This window comes from Colius striatus, chromosome 20 (assembly GCF_028858725.1).
Source record: "Colius striatus isolate bColStr4 chromosome 20, bColStr4.1.hap1, whole genome shotgun sequence".
Lineage (NCBI taxonomy): Eukaryota > Metazoa > Chordata > Aves > Coliiformes > Coliidae > Colius > Colius striatus.
The window spans coordinates 3,330,397-3,349,981 of NC_084778.1; the positions used below are offsets into that span (position 1 = coordinate 3,330,397).

The following is a 19,585-nucleotide window of genomic DNA, read 5'->3' on the forward strand; positions in this document are numbered from 1 at the left end:
CTCCAGAGGGGCTGTGAGCCAAATACCCGCACCTGGGGAGGTGGGGGCAGAGGAGTGGGGCCGGGGGCAGGTCTACCAAGGGCTACCAGCACAGCAAGGGAGAGTCACACAGTCCCATGACAGCCCCCCACACAACCAGGGGGGTTCTTTATTTGTACAGCAGCTTGTTTCAACCTGTGCAGGGCTGGGGGTGCATAAAGCCCCCTCCCTCACCTTGGCAATCCCTCAGAAACAACCTCTCTTCCTGCTCCTGCATCTTAGCCACAGCAGATCCAAGCCAAACTGCCCATCCCTGGCCCCAGCACTGTTCTTGGGCCACCATGTCTGTGGCAACACATTCCCCAAGGCGAGGACAGTCCCAGCTCCAAATCAGAGTACAATGAAGATGAGCTCAGTCCATCTTGGTGGGCTCCTTCTTATGCTGCCTGGCCTCCCGGACAATCTTGACCAGGGAAAGGAGGATGGGGACAGCCATAGGCAGGAAGAGCGGGATATAGATGGCAAATTTCTGGTCGTCGGGGAAATAGAGGAGGTGGAGGAGAGATGGGTCAAAGAAGGCCCTCTCTGAGGAGGTGACTGCTTCCTTGCTAGCCTGGAAAGCTGACTGCAGGTGGCCAGTGGCCAACTCAGCCATGGCACTCTGTGCTGAGGCCACCGCTCGGTACACCTGTGTGGGAAAAACACAGACATTCAGTCCTCAGCTAGGGAAGAGAACAGAAACATGTTTGGGAGCCTGACTCACAGCACCACACCGAGAGTTTATGGTCTGCACAAGGAGATCAAGACCTGGCTCCCCCTCCCCTCCTCACTGCAGCATGCCCCAGCCCTACCTCAGAGGCAACATCATCTTTGATGACAATGTTCCCGATCTTGTCCAGGAGCTGGGCCAGTGAGGTCAAGGTGGTGGACACGGTAGCGATGTTCTCCACGGTGTGGGCCCAGAGCAGACGGTCCAGCTCCCAGTCAGCCAGCCCCTCATTCCCTGGGCTCTCCAGCAGGAACTCAGGGGGCACCTCTTCCTGAGATAACCCAAAGAGTAACCTGTGGTTAGAGGAAAAGGTCTCAGCACGCATCATAAGCCTGCAGTCCCACGTGTGCTCCCTGCTCCATTCAGTCCTGGCAAGGCTCAGTCATGTCCAGTGTCCTGCCCCACATCTGTAAGACCAAGACAAGCTTCTTCCCGCAGGAGGTGGGAGATGGTCCAGCACACCTGGGCAGAGAGCAGTGCTGGCTGGTGGCCAGTACCCTGAAGGCCACTAAAACCCACCCTCAGCCTCTCAGAACCCAGAGGAGTGACGGAGCTGCAGGGAGCTGCTCTAACCCCACTGATTTCCCTGTGTGCTAGCAGAGTGCACAGGGGCCCAAGGGAGGGAAGGGAGCATCCTCACCGGAGCTGGGCCAGGAAAACCTCCATCACTCGCACCATGTCCACATCCACGTGCAGTGGGAGGGAGGCTTGTGGAGAAGCAGGAGCCTCAACATTGTAAACCTGCAGGACAGCACATCAGCCAAGCCCAGCCAGAGCACCAGGGCTGGTAGAACCACCAGCCCTGGTCGGGGATGGGCAGCCACTATGTTGTCTGAGCACTGACAGCACCCCAACAGCCTCATACCATGATGCCACCCCAGCGGGGGCTGTGGAAGGCGTTGGTGCTCACTGGAGCTCCATCCTTGTCCTGGATGTACAGAGGGGAGTGGGAACGTTCTGGCACATACAGCAGGAAGTTCAGCACAGGATAGAGCGAGGCAGCGCTGGAGCCTACAGCAGGACAGAGTCAAGGAACAATCCTGGGCACAACCCAGCCTGACTTCTCCTTCCATGGCAAGCTCTGAACAGAACTGTCAGCCCAACAGGTCTCAGTCACCCTTGCTCTCATCTGGGACTGGCAGGGCATGGTGCTGCAAAGAGGGATGGGGCACAAGTCACAGCTGTCCCCACTCCCTCAGCAGAACCTGGTCCCACAAGAGCCAGGTCAGGAGCACGGTGCTCACCCAGCCGGGCCTCCACGGGGTTGATGACATGAGGGAGGCTGTGGGCACTCAGGAGGAAGCTGGAGGACTCCTTGTCAAAGCGTGGTGTGACTCCTAGGACGGCATAGTACAGGATCTGCAGGCAGGCAACAGAGGTGTTGCTGGCAGAGAAGCGCATCCCAGGGCACTTCACACCTCTCTCCCTCTCCTCTCCCAGCCCTCACCTGTGAATCAACAGAGAAGTTGGCCACCAAGCTCAGTTTGTCCAGGACAGGCTGCACATAGCGTTTCACAGCATCCTCGATGTCCCAGGTCACAGCATGCGACTTGGGGTCGGGGTTCAGCAGGCTGAAGGTGATCTCATACCCTGCCAAGTGCACAGCACCCATGGGGCACCGACACAGCCTCTGCCTGTCTATGCTGAGGCTGAGCATGTGGCCACCACAGAGCTTCTAGGAGTGCCAGGGCCTGACTCCCTCCTCCCCAGCCCTTCCTGATGCCCCACAGCATGGTGGGGGTGTTTAAATGGAACTGTTTGTGTTCCAGCTTCTGTCCGTTACCCCTTGTCCTGTCACTGGACACCACAGAAAAAAACCACTGGCCCCATCCCCCTGATACCCATCCTTTAGGTATTTATGAGTGTTGCTGAGGTTCCCCCTTAGCCTTCTCTTGCCCAGGCTGAACAGCCCCAGGTCCTGCAGCCTTTCCTCCTCACACACATGTTCCATCCCCTCAGCATCTTGGTAGCCCTGCACTGGCCTCTCTCCAGCAGTTCCCAGTCCCTCTTGAGCTGGGGAGCCCAGAACTGGACACAGGACTCCAGATGAGGCCTCACCAGGGGAGAGGAGAGGGGGAGCAGAACCTCCCTTGACCTACTGCCCACACTTCTTGATAACCCCCAGGATGCCATCGGCTTCTTGCCCACAAGGGTACGTTGCTGCTCATGTTTAGTTTGTTATCAACCAGCCCTCCCAGGTCCCTCTCCAGCAGGTCACCCCCAGCCTGTGCTGGTGCAGGGGGTTGTTACTCCCCAGGTGGAGATGCCCAACTCTCAAGCTGTCAGGATCTCACTGAATGGCCACACATCAGTGCACCAGCCATCACAGCCCAGATCCTGGCCAGGTGCCACAAGCGCAGCAGGAGTGGGGTCAGCCCAGGAGGCAGAGGGCTTTCCCCAGCTGAGGGAACAGTGCTGGGGAGCAGGTGCATACCCAGGCTGGATTTCAGGTGCCGCCGGGCGTCGGGGCTGAGCTGCCCGTCGGGCACACGGTCTGCGAGGGCAGCGGCGATGGACCCGGCCGTGAAGGACATCAACTGCGTGAGCTGCCGCAGGCGGGCACGGAGGGCAGCCAGGCTCCCCCCAGCCCTCAGCAGGGCGCTGCGGTGCTTCCCCAGGTACACGCTGACGCCCTGGGGAAGGGGCAGGGTAAGGGCTGGGCGCAGGGCTGGCTCCTGCCAACACACCCAGAGCAGCACGGTGCCACCTGCGACAGCCCAGAGATGGATGCTCCCTCCAGGGCACCTTGGAGCGGTGAAGCAGGCAGAGGTTGGCAGCCCAGGGTGCTGCTCCCTACCTGAGGCAGGAGAGGGGAGGTTTCAGGGAGCACGTAGATGGACAGAGAGCCCAGGGCGATGTCCTGTAGCGGGTGCAGAGCAACGTCAGCCTCTGGGGAAGATGGAAGCATCAGCAGGCTTGGCAATGTCACTCCCTGTCCCACCCTGAGATGCCACAAAGCCCAGTCCTCTGCACAGCCAGCCTCAGAAAGAGGAGCCTGCTTTCCCACGGAGCTCCTGGTACCTTGTGCAGTGGCTGCATCCAGCGCTGCCTCCTCCTGAGCCGTGGTGCTGCGATAGATCATCTCGTAGTGGGACGTGACGCTGGCTCTTACTGCCACAGGAGTAAGCCTGAGTGAACCCACTAGCCCCAGCCCACCAGCCCTTTGTGGAAGTCAGGTACTAAGAACCACAAGGGACAGTCCCAGGGGCACACATGCCACAAGGTCCTTCAGGTCCTCTAACCTCAGCTGGGGGACCCAGCACAGCAGGTGCCTCAGCAGGACAGTCCCAATCCCCATCCCCAGGGAGGGCTGTTGGCCTCCTCCCTGCGGCACCCTGGGCACTGGGCAGATTACCAGGATGATGCCGGTGAACGTGACTTGGACTCCAGTGTCAGCCTCCCGGGAGAGGCCACGGGCACTCAGAGACCCTCCAGGGAAGGACGAGGCCGCCCAGGAGGCACGAACGATGCAGGAATGCTTACGGTTCACCGAAATGTCCATCTCCTGCACGTCCCTGAACGGCAGCGGCCTCGGCAGGTCCCCGGGCACCGACCCCGGGGCGAAGACCACGGCGACGGGCACGGCCAGCTGCAACTGAGCAGAGGCAGCGTCAGCCGCGGGAGCCGCCGCCCGCCGCCGGGTCCCCTCCCGCCGCTTACCGGCAGCTGGCCCAGCGCCGCGATGTCCGCGTAGGGCAGAGCGGCGCGGTACGTCTCGGTCGTTCTCCACCACAGCGGCAGCCCCAGCACCACGGCGATGGCCGCGAAGGACAGGGCGGCGCGCCGGCCCCGCGCCCGCTCTGCGGGAACAGGCGCTCAGCACGGGCCCGGCGCCCAGGGACCGGGTTCGCGGGGACAGGGGCTGGGGGGCGGCGCCGGGCACCGCCGGTACCTGCTTCATCCGCCGCTATCGCCGCCGCGGCCGCCGCCATCTTCACTTCCCGTTCCAGCCGAGGGGGCGGAGCCTGCTCCCAGCCCAGCCATTCAGAGCCCGCGGTCCCAGCGACAGCCAATGGATGTGGAGGCCCGAGGGCGGTGGCGCAGACGGGCGGGCAGTAGAGCCAATCAGAGAGCGGTACCTGCCCCGAGGGGGCGAGCTTAAGCCTTACGGCCGCTACGGGTGCCGCGGAGGGACAGACGTAGGCGGGCGTGTGCAGCGCCAAGCATTGCGTCTGGGAACGAGACGGGTCAACGGCGGGGACGGGGGAGCAGGAGCTCCCCAGGGGCTCCCCACGCACCCCATGGCCCATAGAGAGAGCCCAACCAGCCCCCCTCAGGGAGAGACAGCGAGACGGGCTGAGACCAGGCACAGCTCATTGCACACGTGAGCACAACCGGCTGTTTGGTGCCCAAAGCGTGGGATGGATGGGGCAGCCCGGGACGGGGCAAGGCGCAGGGACTGGGTGCCCAGCAGCAAAGGAAGAGGCGGCACAGCGCTGTCTCTACCGTTTATTCGTTGTTAGGCTATTTGGTACACAGGGTGCACACGGCAAACACAACACAGGCGCCCCAAGGGCGGCAGCGACCAGGACTGCGAAGCTACGGGAGGGCACTCCCAGGCCTCCCCCCTCCTGCCCCCCACACGGCTGGGCCTCCACCCCACAACAGCCCAGCTGGAGCCCCACGCCAAAGGGGCAGCCGGTTGTCTCGCTCCAGGGGCCGGGTCACCCCCAGGCCCCCCATTTCATCTGTGGTCACTGCGGTGTGGGGCTGGGCCAGCCCGCAGGACACGCTCCCCTTCCCCTCCCCACGTGGCGGCTCCCATGGGTGGCTGGGGTGGAAGCAGGGTGTGAGCAGTGGCGGGGAGGGGGCGGGGGCCGGGGCCGGTGGGGCGCCCAGCCGGGGCTCAGTATGCGTGGTTGGCCACGTAGAGGGACTGCCCGGCGGCGCCCGAGTCGTCCCCGCTGCCCTCGTACTTGCCCAGTGCCGCCAGCCCGTTCACCTGTGGAGGAAGGAAACGTCAAGTGACCTTATGGGGTACGGCCCTTGGGGGCCCCAGCTCACGGGGACACAGTCTGCAGCACCCCTGCAACAACACAGCCCTTGTCCTCCCCCTCCCTCGAGTGTCTCCCATCACCCTGTGGGACATGGCTTTTGGCATCTTCCCCCAGGGACAACGTCCCGTTGCTCTGGGGGGGAACAGCCCATTCCACAGGGACTTGACATCCCCCATTGCCCTCCCTGTCCCCCATGGAGACAGTGCTATGAGAACCACAGTCCTCAGCATCCCTTGTTCTGTGGGGCACAGCCCCCGGCATCTCCCGTCACCTGTGGGACACGGGCCCTCATCCCACTCCTGTGGGGACGCAGCTCCTGTCGTCCCCATCACCCCTCGCTGTCCCCAGGGTGTCCCCTCTCCCACGGGGGCCATCCCCATCACCTCTGCGCGCTTGACGAACTCCTCGGTGGCGGCGGTGGCGTTGTCCCGCTGCCCGCGCCAGGCGCTGAGCGCCGACGCCTGCAGCGCCCGCCCGTACGAGAAGGTGAGGGCCCATGGCCGCAGCAGCGGGCACGTGTTGATGGCGTTGAGGTTGATAGAAGCCTCCTCCTCACTCTGACCCCCGGACAGGAAGGTGACTCCTGCAGAGAGGGGTGGTTATGGCAAAGGGAAGCGCCACAAGGCATCCCCCTGCTTGTGCCCGACGGGTCACAGTGCTGGTACCTGGCACAGCTGGGGGCACGGTGCGGCGCAGGGCCGTGACGGTGGCCATGGCGATCTCCTCGGGGCTGTACTTGGTGGGGCAGGAGTGCCCAGGTGTCACCATGTTGGGCTTCAGCAAGGTCCCCTCCAGGTAGACGTGGTGGTCGCTCAGTGCCTTGTAGACAGCTGCCAGCACCTGGGGAGGACAGGCAGCGTGCAGTCCCCTGGCTCTGCATGGCCTGGAACGGTGCCCACCCTGCTGCCCAGCCCACCACTCACCTTCTCTGTCACATACTGGCATCGCTTGAGGTCGTGGTCACCGTCGGGCAGGATCTCTGGCTCCACGATGGGCACGATGCCGTTCTGCAAACACCAGGCAGATGCCATTGTGGGGATGTCCCTGGGCATCCCCATGGCGATATGGGCCCACATCTGGACCTGGGGGATGATGCTCAGCCCCGAGGTTCGACGCCTACCCTTGCTGTTGGTGCCTGTCACACTGATGGCATGATGCCCAAGCTGGGAAGGTCAGTTCTTGCCCACGTTTGTGGGGTGATACCCAGCCCCATGGATTGATGCCTGGCCCCAAGCCCCCTCTCCTGTAGCCCATGGGGTGATGCCCAGCCCCCTCCAGGCATGAGGCAATGCTGAGTCCCACGGATCAGTGCCTATTCCTGGGGGGTAATCCTCATCCCCCTAAGCCCACCCCCATCCCGTGGGTCAATGCCCACCCTGGGCACCGTGTGGCAGTGCCCAGCCACAGGCACGTACCTGCTGGCAGATGCTGGCATAGCGGGCCAGGACGTTGGCGTTCTCCATGATGGCAAGCGCAGAGGGGGTGTTGTCGCTGATCTTCAGCACGCAGCGCCACTTGGCAAAGTCAGCCCCATCCTTCTTGTACTGGGCACAGCGCTCTGACAGCCCGTCCAGACCTGCCGGGCAGCGTGTCAGCCCCACAGCCCCAAACCCTCAAACCCCCAAACTGCACCGACCCTCCAAATCCCCAAACTGCACCTACCCTGCGTGGTGGTCTCACCATCCGTCCCAGCCAGTGGCACGACGCCTTTATCCACCTGTGGAGTGAAGGGGAAGGTGGTGCTGAGCTCCACCAGCACCCTCCAACCACCTTCAGCACCCCACAAACCCACCAGACACCCCCGTCACACCTTAATGCCCACGACGATGCCCTTGTCCTTGATCATCTGGACGAAGGGGGTGCCATCGTCAGCCTTCTGGTACATGGTCTCGTGGAAGAAGATGACGCCCCCGATGCACTTCTTGACGCGGCTGTCGGCGCTGAAGAGGATCTGGCGGTACAGCCGGCGGTTCTCCTCCGTGTTCTCCACCCCAATCTGGTTGAGGCGCTTCGCCATGCTCCCTGCGGGCACCCAGCACCCTCCTCAGCCTCGGGGCGTGGGGAAAAGGGGTGGCGGTGGGGCAGAAACATCCCCCTTCCCAATACTGACCGACAGACTCATCGGCGGCCAAGATGCCCTTGCCCGGGGCCACGATCCGCAGAGCGATGTCCGACAGCTCCTTCTTCTGCTCGGCCGTCAGCGCTGGGTACTGGTGCGTCATGGTGGCGGCTGCGAGGGAGCCGGTGGCTGAGTCACGCACCCGTGGGGTAACTTCCCCCCCTTCCCCCACACATCCTGCGGGGACCCGGGACCCGCACGGCGCCGGGAGCCGGGAGCTGCCGGTCAGCGGGGGCCGGTTGCATAAACGGCCGGGCCGGGCCGGGCCTCGTGGAGGATGCCGGGTTGCTCCCAGCCATTTTGCTGCCTGCTCGCCCGCCCCCAGCCCAGCCATCTTGAGGGAGCAAAGCTTCGCGTGGGGCCGGGGCAGGGCTCGGGGAGGGCGGGGATGGAGATACCCCGCGGCCGGGAATACCTCGAGCAGGAGATAAGCGGGGGATGGGCTTAGCCCAGAGCTAGGGGATACTGAGGGGCTGAAGGTGCCCCGGGAACGGAGATACCTGCGAAAGGAGAGACCCCGGGGGCGGCACTACCCGGGGCTTGGGGTGCCTGGGCTTTGGGGTACCGGGGCTGGCGCCCGGCGGGGTCGGGGACGCCCGAGGGAACCGATGCTCCTCCCGAGGCAGCGATCCCCCGGCCAGCACCGCCTGGGCTGGGGCTGCGCCAGCACCGGGGGTGCCCCTGTGCTCCCCACACCTCCCTCCAGCACCCCCGTACCCGGGACTCCTACCCCGGAGGTCCCCAGCCCTCCCCGACCCCCGCGGTATCCCCGGCGCGGCTCGTTGATTCACAGACCCTCGACGGGGCTCCCGGTTCCCGCTGGCGGTTCCCGTTACCGACGCCCCTCGGCTGCCCCCCTCCCCCGGTAACCCCCCCCGGCTCCCCCGTACCGTGCAGGGCGGGCGGCGGCGGGCGCGGACTGCGGGCTGCGCGCTCCGGCCCCGCGGTAAATGGAGCTGCCGTGCCGCAGAGCTACGTGACCGACGGGGCGGCACCCGGCAGGACCGGCCCCCCCGGCCGCTCCGCCCCCCCCGCCGCACGCACACACACACACAGCCCCCGGCCTCCTCCCCCACCCGCGACGGCGACGAGTCTCGGTGGGGAGGGAGCCCAAAGCGACAGCGCCGGGATGGAAACCCCACCGTGTCGCCCCTGTTGCTGGTGGGGTGCGCTCCGTGCCTCATCCTGAACACAGATAACTGTCTCACTCCCAGAGACCCCCAGGCTGCCCGGTCACCCCCCTGTACCATCCAGTGTCGTTGCTGCTGGAGCCCCCCATGAGCCACCACCACGGGCAGGGACTTCCCCTGCCACCCTCCTCTTGCCTCTGCCGGCTAGGGGCAAAGACCTTCATCTCATCACCTCGGGGGCAGGGACACCCTTGTACCCCCCGATTGCCACCGTCAGCTAGGTGTGGGTACCTTCCCTTCATCCCCTCTCAGCAGGCAACCCCCTTGTGCCACCCCCCTGCTGCTGTGCCAGAGACCCCCGCTGTGGCATCTCCCCTACCAGGGGCCAAGCCTGGGCAGCACAGAGCCCCACGGCCCGGCTGAAGTTCCCCAGAGGAGACCAGCCCCCGCTTCACTCTGCCCTCAGCCAGCACAGGGACAATAGCAGTGTCCCTGCTCACCCCCGGGGCTGGCTGCCAGCGCTGTGCTCTGCTGAATCCCCACCGTAAAAGGAGGGCTGAGCCAGCCACGGTGGCCCTAATCCAGGGAGAGAAGGGCATCCACCCCCTCCAGCCCCGAGCTGGCCACAGCCTGGTCCTCTCACATCTCAGGGGGCTGAATCCGCCCCCGTCAGCAGAGTCACAGCCATGGCAGGGAGCAGCAGCAGCCACCTACACACCCCATAAAGAGAGACACAACCATAAACATCTGCAGTTCCTGGGTGCAGGGGTAAATAAAGGTGCCAACACCCCAGGGAGGTGCAGCACGCGTCCCACACAGGGCAGCAGGGCTGTGGCAGAGGGCAGGGGAAGGTGATCCCCCTCCAGGCAGAAGAAAAAGGCCGTTAAAAACCAGAACACTTGTTTGAATGCTGCTATTTTGGGCTGTGCAGAGGGAGGGAGGTGCTACATGGCCCCCATGGATAAGAGAGTATCCTTGGGGTCAGCAACACCGGGATGGGGATCCCACAGGAGACGGCCCAGGAGGGAAGGAGGGAGGTGAGGGTGAGGCTGAAGCTGTGCTGGGAGCAGGGGAGCCCTCCAAGGGAGCCCAACTCCCCCCTCCCTGCAGCCACAGGGGCTGGGGGGGGCTGGGAGCAGGAGCTGGCAGAGCTCCCAGGGCCTGGCAGCCAGCGTTCCTCACCACCCCAGGGATGCTGCCTGCCCGAGCCATGCTGGGAGGGAGAACCAGCCCCCTAGAGCCAGCATGGGGCCCAGGGCCCCACCATGGGGGGGGTGCAGGATCTGGCCTCCCATCCCCTCCCCAGGGGGAGGCAGGGGGCGGGGAAGCTCAGAGGGAATCTAGGGCAGGAGGAGGAGCAGGGGCCTGGGGAGGGAAGCTGGGTCAGCCCAGGCATGCCAGAGGCTGCCAGGGCCGCAGGGTGGGAGCCTGGGGAATGGGGCAGCATGTTGAAAGCAAGTGCCAAGGAGGAGAGGCCCAGGGCTGGGAGGGAGCTGTGCCCACAGCCCCGTGACCGGGACAGAGCAGGAACCGCCGGCACAGGCCGGACAAGTCGTCCCCACCCCGTGCAGCGGGAGCTCCCCGTGTGGGTGCAGCAGGCAGGGCAAAAGCCAACACAACTTTATTCAAGAAATAATTACAGCTTTAACCAGAGGAAGGTTTCAGGCTACAGGCTATAGCGGCTCAGCAGCTTCCTTGCTGCCAGGGTCTGGTTTCAGGCCCAAGTGGCGTAGGAGGCTGTGGAGCTCCTGGCAGCTCGCCGTCACCTCTGGGATGGACAACAGGACCTGAGGAGGGCAGCGGGGTCAGTGACAGCACTGGGGATGGAGGAGGGTGGTGCTGCAGTCACAGCAAGGGTGACAAGCACAAGCCTCACCTCTTTCATCTTCTCCTGCGTCTCCTCGTAGCTCCTCAGCACTTTCTGTGAGTGACAGAGCCTCAGCTCCAGCCCTCGGACCTGTGGTGGGAGATGGCTGTCAGGAGCCTACCCCAAAACTGGAGAGAGAAGGGACTATGGCCAGGGCAGGCCCTCGGGGCTCCCCATACCTGCTGCAGGTATTTGTCAGAGAGCATCACATTCTCATCCTCCCTCTCCAGAAGCAGCAGCCTCAGTTTGTCCACCTACAAAACAGAGCAAGTGCCACTGAGAGATCCCCGTGGGGCGAGAGCAGGGGCCTCTGACTGCTGGGGAGTGCTCCCACAGTCCTGGTGGGTGCCTGGCTTGAGAAACAGGGTTAGGAGAAGGGCTCCTGTCCACAGAAAGGTAGGGACACGAGGAGCCCTCAGCCCTGGCAGCCCCTTGGCCTCACCTCCTGCCGCATCAGGACTCGCTCCTGGACGGAGGCAGTGTCCACCTTGGGCTCCTGCCCCCGCATCTCCTCCCACAGCACCTTGGCCTCTGTCTCTGCACGCTGGAGCGAGCGCTTCAGCTGGGAGACCTCTCCCTTCAGCCTCTGTGGGAGGAAAGGAGATGCTGAGGAGGGGTCCTGCAGCTGGCAGCCCCCAGGCACGCAGCCCTGCCATGCCCCTGGCACACACCGTCACTTCCCCACTCTTGTCAATGAGTTGCAGCATCTTCTCTTCCTGCTGTTTCACCACGTCCTGCAGCTCCTTCTCGTTCTGGTGGGGAAGGAAGAAGCAGCAGTGGTGTCAGGCAGTGCTGAGCCCTGGCCACCCCCAGCACCCGAGGGGGAACAGGTTTCTCATGTTTGAGAAGGTCAGACAAGCCAGGAGCACCCACGAGGCATCACCAGAGCGAGTCTCCCAGATTCCTGCGTGTCCTAGATCAGCGCCCGCCCCAGTTTGGCTCTGCCCTGGGGTGAGTGCTGGCCCACTTCTGGCACCAGCTCACCTCTAGCTTGCCCCTCAGTGCCTTGTTCAGCTTGATGATGGTGGCAGCCTGGGCATCTATCTTCTCCTGGCTCTCAGCTGTCACTGTCTCCAGAGCAAGCTGCAGGTCAGAGCTGAAAGAGGACAGTGGTGCTGGGTGGGTTGGGGGAAGTGCAGCTGAATACCAAACCCTCTCCTGTGCATCCCACCAGCCCTGTGGTGGGAGAGGCCAACCCTCCAGCTGCAAAAATCCCTTCTTAGCCACGGCAGGAGGCATCTAATCCATGGCTGGGGCATGAGGCAGACCCCAGAGAGGCTACTACAGGAGAGGCCATGCCCAGAGGAGAAGTGCCCATGCTCAGCCCTTGACATAAGCCCCTGCTGAACTCACATCTCCTTCTGCAGCGCCTTGAACTCACTCTGCTCCAGCTCCTGGATGCGGGAGCTCAGCAGGGTGAGGCTGGAGACCACGGCTCTCAGCTCCTTCACGCTCTCCAGCAGACCTTCCTCAGGCTCTGTAGACAGAGCAGAGGCTTGTGAGTAGCACAGAGGGAATGCCATCCCCAGGGGACACAGAGCCAAGCAGACAGGCATGTCTGCTCATCCCCCCGGTGCAGGCAGCCCTGCAGCTGCAGAGCAGGGCCTGGGGCAGGGCGACAGCCCCAGTACCTATTGGCTTTGGGGTAGAGGCAGGTTTGTCCTTGGTAAATGCACTTCCACTTGCAGTGGCTTCATCATCATCTGCAAGAGGAGAGGGCAGAGGTGCTGAGTGCTGCAGGGAGCACCACCAGAGCTGGGCTCACACCCCCATCTGCCTTGGGGGAGCTCAGAGAAGACCCTGGATACTCAGGGAAGGGCACAGAGACAGCACTGGCACCTCCTCCTCACCCAGGGACCTCCCCAGCACCCAGACAGCAGGTGCCAGCTCACCTTTCCCCGACACCGCTTTGAGGACGCTGCCCACGAAGGAGCTGCCGTGGCGGTAGGGGGTGCGGCAGGCGGGGGTGCGGCAGGCGGGGGTCCAGGCGCGGTGCGGGGTCTGCCAGCCAGGGGTCCGCCAGCCGGGGGTCCGTGGAGCTGGGGTCCAGGCTCTGCTTCTCAATGGAGCATCATCATCATCATCCTTCAGAGGGGAGGGAGAGCACAGCTTGTGACAGCTCTGTACTGCCCCACCAAGCGAGGGGAGATTCAGAGCCATGGGTGTGGGATCTCCCCCAAAGCGACCCCCTCATCCTTATCCCCGGGGCAGGGCTCCCACCTCATCTTGCAGAGCAGCCCTGAGGCAGTCAGCGAGCTCCTGCAGCCGCATCTTGCTCTCAGCAATGTCCACGGAGCACCAGGAGACTTTGTCCCTCTTGAGCTGCAAGTCGAGGAGCTTGGCCTTGGTGCTCTCCAGCTCTTGGCTGAGGGCAGCTTGCTCTTCCCTGCAGGATGGCACCAGCCTCAGCAGGAGCAGCATTTCCTCCTCCTCCTCAGCATGGAGTGAGGACATTTCCCACGCCTGCCTCCCACTGTTACCGACCCCACAGATTTAGGCAGCTTCCCCTAAAATGGGGTCTTGCTGGGCTTCCCCAAAGCCTCTTCCACCCATTTGGGCAGCCACTAATCAGAGCTGTGTCCCTCTGTGTGTCTCCCCCACCCCCAAGGAGGGGCTCAGTTTCCTCCCAGTAGAGGGGTTGAAGTGGAGGTGGTGAGCGAGGTCGGTACCGCAGGCGCTGGTGGGACTCTCTCAGCTCCTCGTGCTGCAGGCTGCGCTCCTGCAGGTCAGCCAGCGTGGACTTCAGTCTGCCCTCCACCTCCTGCAGCTGCACACGGAACATGCTGTTCTCCTGCTCAAGGAACTGTAAGAGAGTGGGGGGACATGGCCAGGAGTGCTGGGACAGACACCTGAGGGGTGGCCAGTGGGACCCCCAGCACAGTCTCCCACTCCTCAGGGTGCTGTTTCCAATCAGAGGCAGCTTTACTCCAGCAGACTCAACTCTTGGAGACCAGCAGTTTACTGGGGACACAGGAGTGGCTGGAGGACATCATCAGGCCTGCCATCAGGGGAAAGTGATCCCACAGGGAGCTGCCCACCCCCCCACCAGGAACAGAGCCGCGCTACGTGCGGGATGTCAACTGCCCTTGCTGTGCTCACCCTCCCACGGTGGGAAGGCTAATCCAGGCCCTGGCCAGCAGCCAGCATCACCACGAGGGGAGGGAGGGCCAGCAGCGTGTGATGCTGCAGGATCAGGGTCAGGCAGCTCCTACCTCCCGGCATTCAGTCGCTTCCCGCAGCTCCTGGCACATCCCGTTGCAGTCCTGCTGCAGGGTGTCCCTCTCCTGTGCCAGCCTGTGGGGATGGAATGGGAAGCGAAGGGTAGCAGGAGGGGGCTAGGAGAAGGGGAAGTGGGCAATACCCTGCCCCAGGGCTCAGACTCACTTGGCCATCTCCTCCCACTGCTTCTCATTCTCCTGCTGCAGTGTGTCCCGCTCCTGCTCCACGCTGGCCAGGTTCGTCATCAGGGAGCTCACGTCTGTGAGGAGCAGAGCTGTCAGCGTGGGGGGACAAGGCAGCTCCAGCCCCCACAGCCCCTCCATCACCCAGCCCCATACCTGTGCTGAGGCGCGAGTTGGCCACCATCAGCTGCTCCAGCTGAGCCACAGCATCCTGCAGGGCCACCACGGTCTCCTCCAGCTGGCAGGACGCCTGCAGAGACACCTCTGGGCTCGCTTTGAGGTGTACCCACACCAAGGGATGCCTCAAACCACCTCATGCTTGGGGTCATTCAGGCTGCACAGGGGCACCTCAGACATCCCCAGGCACAAAGCAACCCCCCCCTACCTCCTCCTTGGCTCGGAGGGCTTCGTCTGCTCGCTGCCTCATGGCATCTCGCTCCTCCAGGCAGCTCTGCAGCTTCCCAGGCACGCTCTGCAGCACGGCCCGGCACCGCGACACCAGCGCCCTGCCCTGCTCTCCCTGCCAGGGGGACACCAGGCAGAGCTGAGCATGGCACTGCCACCACCAGCCGTGGCTGGTGGCCCTGGCCCTGCCCCACGGGCCGGGCTGGCTGCAGTACAGAGGGCACAGGGCGAAGTGACACCAGCCCACAGCAGGACACCCCTCACCTTCACATCCATGGCTCTCCTTTCCTCCTCCAGATTTCCAAAGGTGACGTCTATGAAGTCCCGGAAAGCCTGAGCCTCAGCAGCCAGAGATGCCTGTAAGGCAGGAGAGATGGGTCGGTGCTGTTGTGGTGGAAGAGCCATGTTCAACAGCCATGGAGGGAGGCAAATGCCAACCCCAAAGCTGGATCTGTGGCAGCTTCTCAGCAGCATCACTGAGAAACCTCTGTTGGACCCAAGCCAATCGCAGACTATTGCCCAGAGCATCAGCCAAGCTCAGGGCACAGGGATGAGCCCCACAGGGATGTAGCTGGGAGGCAGCTGGGGGTGCCCACCCGCTCAGTACCTGCTGGTGGATGGCATCTGCCAGCAGCACACCCAGTTCTCGCTGGGAGGTCAGGCTCTGGTCACGGGCACTGATCTGGGCACTGGCATGGGCACGAAAGGCCTCCAGGAAACGATCTCCCTGCCAAGAGAAGGATGCTGCTCCAGGCACAGTGTCACGCAAGGGGCAGCTCCCAGGAGCCATCCTTGAACACATCCCAGGGCTCCCCAGGGACACAGTCTGAGCCAAAAACCTATCCAGAGCTACTCTAGGCAGCCACAAGCAACATCAGGCTTTTCCCCTGAGATGCCAGAGAGACCTTCACCCTCCCAGAGATGGCCAGAGATTTAGGATGCCCCATCAAAGGCATGGGGACAGCAGAGCATGCCCTGCCTCCCCACCATCTCCCCCCATACCTCCTCCTTGGCTCGGAGGGCTTCATCTGCTCGCTGCCTCATGGCATCTCGCTCCTCCAGGCAGCTCTGCAGCTTCCCAGGCACGCTCTGCAGCACGGCCCGGCACCGCGACACCAGCGCCCTGCCCTGCTCCCGCTGCCAGGGAGACACACGGGGTAAAACCAACGGCTGCCATATGCCCTGGCAGCACCAGCAGCTCCCAGACCCCAGGGGATAGGAGGGAACCAGCCCAATTGCGTGTGGGCTCACCTGCAGGGCGAGAGCTCCCTGCTCATCCTGCAAGGTCTGAAAGGCGGCGTCAGCGACGGCCCGGAACTGGAGGCACTGCCTGCTCCAAGCACTCTGGGGAGGGACAAGGGCACCGGTGCTCAGGCAGCAGCACAGGCAGCGCCAGGCACACACGTGCCCTGCCAGGCTGTGCCCAGGCACACTCGTGGCACAGACTCACCGTGGCTGCGGCGGCTGCCTCCAGCTCCCGCTGCACGTCCTGCTCGGCTCCCCGCTGCCGCTGCAGAGCCGCTGCTTTCCTCTGCAGCTCCAGGTAGAGCTTGCAGTAGATCTCCTCCTCCTAAGGGCATCCCAGCAGAGCAGAGATGGCTTCACACCAGCTCCATGCTACCCCATTGAGAGCCAGCGAGCCACAACACCTCCCATCCCTCCCCTGCCTGTGCCAGGGAAGTTTCCCCATACAGGGGCTTCAAATCCAGCAAACTCAGCGGGTTGAACCAGGCACGGTAACGTGGCTGAAGTAACGTCGGGCACGTGATGCTGTGCTGCAGCAGTTCTGCTTTGCTTCTGCTCCAGCACACTGCAGCCCAGGCACATGCCCACATTGGCACTGTCACGGCACCGAGGCCATGGGGAATGGGGTGACACTGCCCCAGTCAGGGTTCTTACCCCTGTGGGGTGGGTGACATCCGTCTGTGTGAGGGCGTCCCTCTGCTCGGCTGGCCCCACGCTGGGCAGCGGCCGCTGGCTCTCCTGCCAGCTGCGCAGCTGGAGCGAGAGGGCCTCGATGATGATGAGGGTGCTCTCCAGCCGCCCCTCCAGCTCTGCCCGTGACAGGGACCTCAGCTGCTCCCGGGGACAGCTGGGGACAGAGAGATAGATGGAGGCAGGGACAGCACAAGGGTGCTACAGCCCTGTCCAGGGGACATATCCCCACACTTACTGCCAGAGCAGAGAGTCCGTTTCAGCAGCGTTGTCCTTGGCACACGGGACACCACCCATGGACATGTTCATGCTCCGTTCCCGCAGCTCCCGAGGTGTCATGAAGGTGCCAGTGACCATGGTGGGCACGGGGGTGATGCTGGTGCCAACTGCTGCCATGGGCACAGGGGTGACGCTGGTGCCAACTGCTGCCATGGGCACGGGGGTGACGCTGGTGCCAACTGCTGCCATGGGCACGGGGGTGATGCTGGTGCCAACTGCTGCCATGGGCACAGGGGTGACGCTGGTGCCAGCTGCTGCCATGGGCACAGGGGTGACGCTGGTGCCAACTGCTGCCCTGGGCACAGGGGTGACACTGGTGCCAGCATTGTGCTGTGGCGTGGGCAGGGACAGGCTGTGGCGGAGGGACTCCAGCACAAATGAGGTGCCGAGGCTGTTCTCCAGCCACACCAGTGGCAGCATCCAGGACACGACACCCTGGGATGCCTCGTGCAAAGGGACAGGGGTGGCTGTAGCCTCTGCCTCAGCAAGCTCTGACCCACCTGCCTCAGTTGGAGGGAGTCTGGGGTTGTCCTGCTCTGGGGGGGCAGGAGCTGTGGACTCAGCCCTCTCAGGGGTGCTTTGGCAAGGGGAGGAACTAGCATGTCCATCTGCAGGCAGAGGCTTGGAGGCCACAGGGCTGCAGGAGAGGTCAACAGATGCCTCTCGCCAGCCATGGAAGGGAGCTTTCTGCGGGGTGGAGCTGGTGCCAGGGGGGCCTGGGGTGCAGGAGGTGGAGCTGACACTGCCAGGGGGCCCAGGGATGCAGGATGCTACAGCCATGCTGCTTGGGGAGGTTGGAGTGCACGGTGCTGAGGAGATGATGCAGGGGGGCACTGGGGTGCAAGGAGCTGAGGTGGTGCTGCTGAGGGGCTCTGGGGTAGATAACCCTGGGATGGGGCTGCAGAGGGGGCCTGGCAGAGTGCTGCTGGGGGGCTCTGGGCTGCTGAGCCTCTGGACTGTGCTGCACAATGGGGCAGGCACTGGGCTGCTGGAGGGCTCTGGGGAGCACGGCCCTGCCACGGGGCTGCTGGGGGGCTCCGGGGAGCACGGCCCTGCCACGGGGCTGCTGGGGGGCTCCGGGGAGCACGGCCCTGCCATGGGGCTGCTGGGGGGCTCCGGGGAGCACGGCCCTGCCACCGGGCTGCTGGGGGGCTCCGGGGAGCACGGCCCTGCCACCGGGCTGCTGGGGGGCTCCGGGGAGCACGGCCCTGCCACCGGGCTGCTGGGGGGCTCCGGGGAGCACGGCCCTGCCACCGGGCTGCTGGGGGGCTCCGGGGAGCACGGCCCTGCCACCGGGCTGCTGGGGGGCTCCAGGGTCCTGACAGGTTCCAAGGTGCCATGGTCCAAGGTGGGAGTCTCAGAGGTCTCTGAGATGGTGCTGCTGGGGTGCCCCAAGGTGCGAGGCACTAGAGGGGTGCTGTTAGGGGGGAGCAGGAAAGCACTCCTGGGGCGGCCCGAGGTGTAAGGCACGGGGGGTGCGCTGCTGGGGGTGCCCCGGGTGCAGGACGCTTTGGTGGCACAGTCATGGTCCTGCAGGACATTTGAGGGGGAAAGAGTTGGTCAGAGCTGCCTTGCTCTTCCTCCCAGCACCCCATAGCCGTTTGCCTCCGCCTGGCCACCTCCCCCCGCCCCCCCTCCAGCAGATCCCGTCCCCCCGGTACCGCACCCCGTGCCCGGTACCTTCCCCCCGCACCCCTCGCGCTTCTCCCCCGCACCGACCTTGATCCGCAAGCGGCGGAGCAGCGGGGTCAGAGTGGTGCGCTCGGAGCCCGGCTGCAGCTGCAGCTCTTGCAGGGGAAGGCGACGGAACCGCTGCTGCGCCTGGTGGGGAGGGGAAAAGCACCGGGAGGGGTCACCGACGGCAGCGGCGGCAGCACAGCAACCCCGCACCCCCACACCGGGAGCGCTCCGGCCCGCGGGGCTCTGCGCTCCAGAAGGCCCACAGCGGTGCATCTCCCCGCACTCACGGCGGGGCTCGCTGCCGCCCGCATGGTCCCGCTCCGGCCCCGCTCCCGGCTCCGCTCCCGGCTCCGCTCCCGGCTCCGCTCCCGGCTCCGCTCCGGCCCCGCTCCGGCCCCGCTCCGGCCCCGCTCCCGGCTCCGCTCCGGCCCCAACGGCGCCGCCGCCCGTTTGAAAACCACGCAGCGCGCTGATTGGCTGCGGCGTGCGCGCGGCACGGGGCGTGGCCTGTCGGTGAGGGGGCGGGGCTTCGCGCAAATGGGGCGTGGCTTGGCGCCAGACCACGCCCCCACCCCGGGCGCTGAGCGGGGCAGTGTGCGTTTGGGGGTCGTGTGTGTGTGTCTCTCTGTGTGTCTCTGTGTGTGAGTCTCTGCGTGCTCATCTGACACACACGACACACAGCCTCAACTCCCCCCACCTCAGGGTATCCCCAGCACTTAGAATCATAGAATGGTAGCGGTTGGAAGGGGCCTTTAGAGCTCATCCAGTCCAGTCCCCTGCAGAAGCAGGGTCACCTAGATCACATCACACAGGAACATGTCCAGGCGGGTCTTAAAGACCTCCAAGGAAAGAGACTCCACAACCCCTCTGGGCAGCCTGTGCCAGGGCTCCCTCACCTCACATTGAAATAGTTTTTTCTTATGTTTAAGTGGAACTTTTTGTGCACCAGCTTCATCCCATCACCCCTTGTCCTGTTGCTGGCTACTATAGAAAAGAGGGATGTCCCAACCTCCTGACACCCACC

At 64.3% G+C, this 19,585-nt stretch overlaps 3 protein-coding genes across 3 annotated transcripts; all 3 read right to left on the reverse strand.

Annotated features, from left to right (window-relative positions):
• Positions 1–111: 111 nt before the first annotated feature.
• Positions 112–4,693, reverse strand: PIGS (phosphatidylinositol glycan anchor biosynthesis class S). Its single transcript, XM_062012591.1, has 12 exons — positions 4,641–4,693; positions 4,409–4,548; positions 4,232–4,343; positions 3,770–3,859; positions 3,546–3,637; positions 3,183–3,381; positions 2,196–2,338; positions 1,993–2,107; positions 1,614–1,759; positions 1,389–1,489; positions 831–1,041; positions 112–667 (listed from the first exon to the last, which is right to left on the reverse strand). Exons 1-12 carry the CDS (start codon positions 4,678–4,680, stop codon positions 392–394), a joined length of 1,665 nt encoding a protein of 554 aa, XP_061868575.1. The 5' UTR covers positions 4,681–4,693; the 3' UTR covers positions 112–391.
• A 488-nt stretch (positions 4,694–5,181) lies between these two features.
• On the reverse strand, positions 5,182–8,864 carry ALDOC (aldolase, fructose-bisphosphate C). Its single transcript, XM_062012211.1, has 9 exons — positions 8,755–8,864; positions 7,856–7,975; positions 7,556–7,767; positions 7,408–7,462; positions 7,161–7,321; positions 6,669–6,752; positions 6,411–6,585; positions 6,129–6,328; positions 5,182–5,690 (listed from the first exon to the last, which is right to left on the reverse strand). Exons 2-9 carry the CDS (start codon positions 7,965–7,967, stop codon positions 5,595–5,597), a joined length of 1,095 nt encoding a protein of 364 aa, XP_061868195.1. The 5' UTR covers positions 7,968–7,975; positions 8,755–8,864; the 3' UTR covers positions 5,182–5,594.
• A 1,803-nt stretch (positions 8,865–10,667) lies between these two features.
• On the reverse strand, positions 10,668–19,287 carry SPAG5 (sperm associated antigen 5). The gene is made up of 25 exons (XM_062012655.1): positions 19,259–19,287; positions 18,849–19,068; positions 18,601–18,702; positions 16,841–18,411; positions 16,567–16,759; positions 16,118–16,237; positions 15,919–16,011; positions 15,670–15,804; positions 15,275–15,394; positions 14,932–15,024; positions 14,648–14,782; positions 14,419–14,512; positions 14,246–14,339; positions 14,074–14,155; positions 13,531–13,664; positions 13,082–13,247; positions 12,754–12,946; positions 12,493–12,564; positions 12,215–12,338; positions 11,846–11,957; positions 11,533–11,613; positions 11,304–11,447; positions 11,041–11,115; positions 10,871–10,951; positions 10,668–10,781 (listed from the first exon to the last, which is right to left on the reverse strand). The coding sequence occupies exons 1-25, from the start codon at positions 19,285–19,287 to the stop codon at positions 10,668–10,670; spliced, it is 4,377 nt and encodes a 1,458-aa protein (XP_061868639.1).
• Positions 19,288–19,585: the final 298 nt, after the last annotated feature.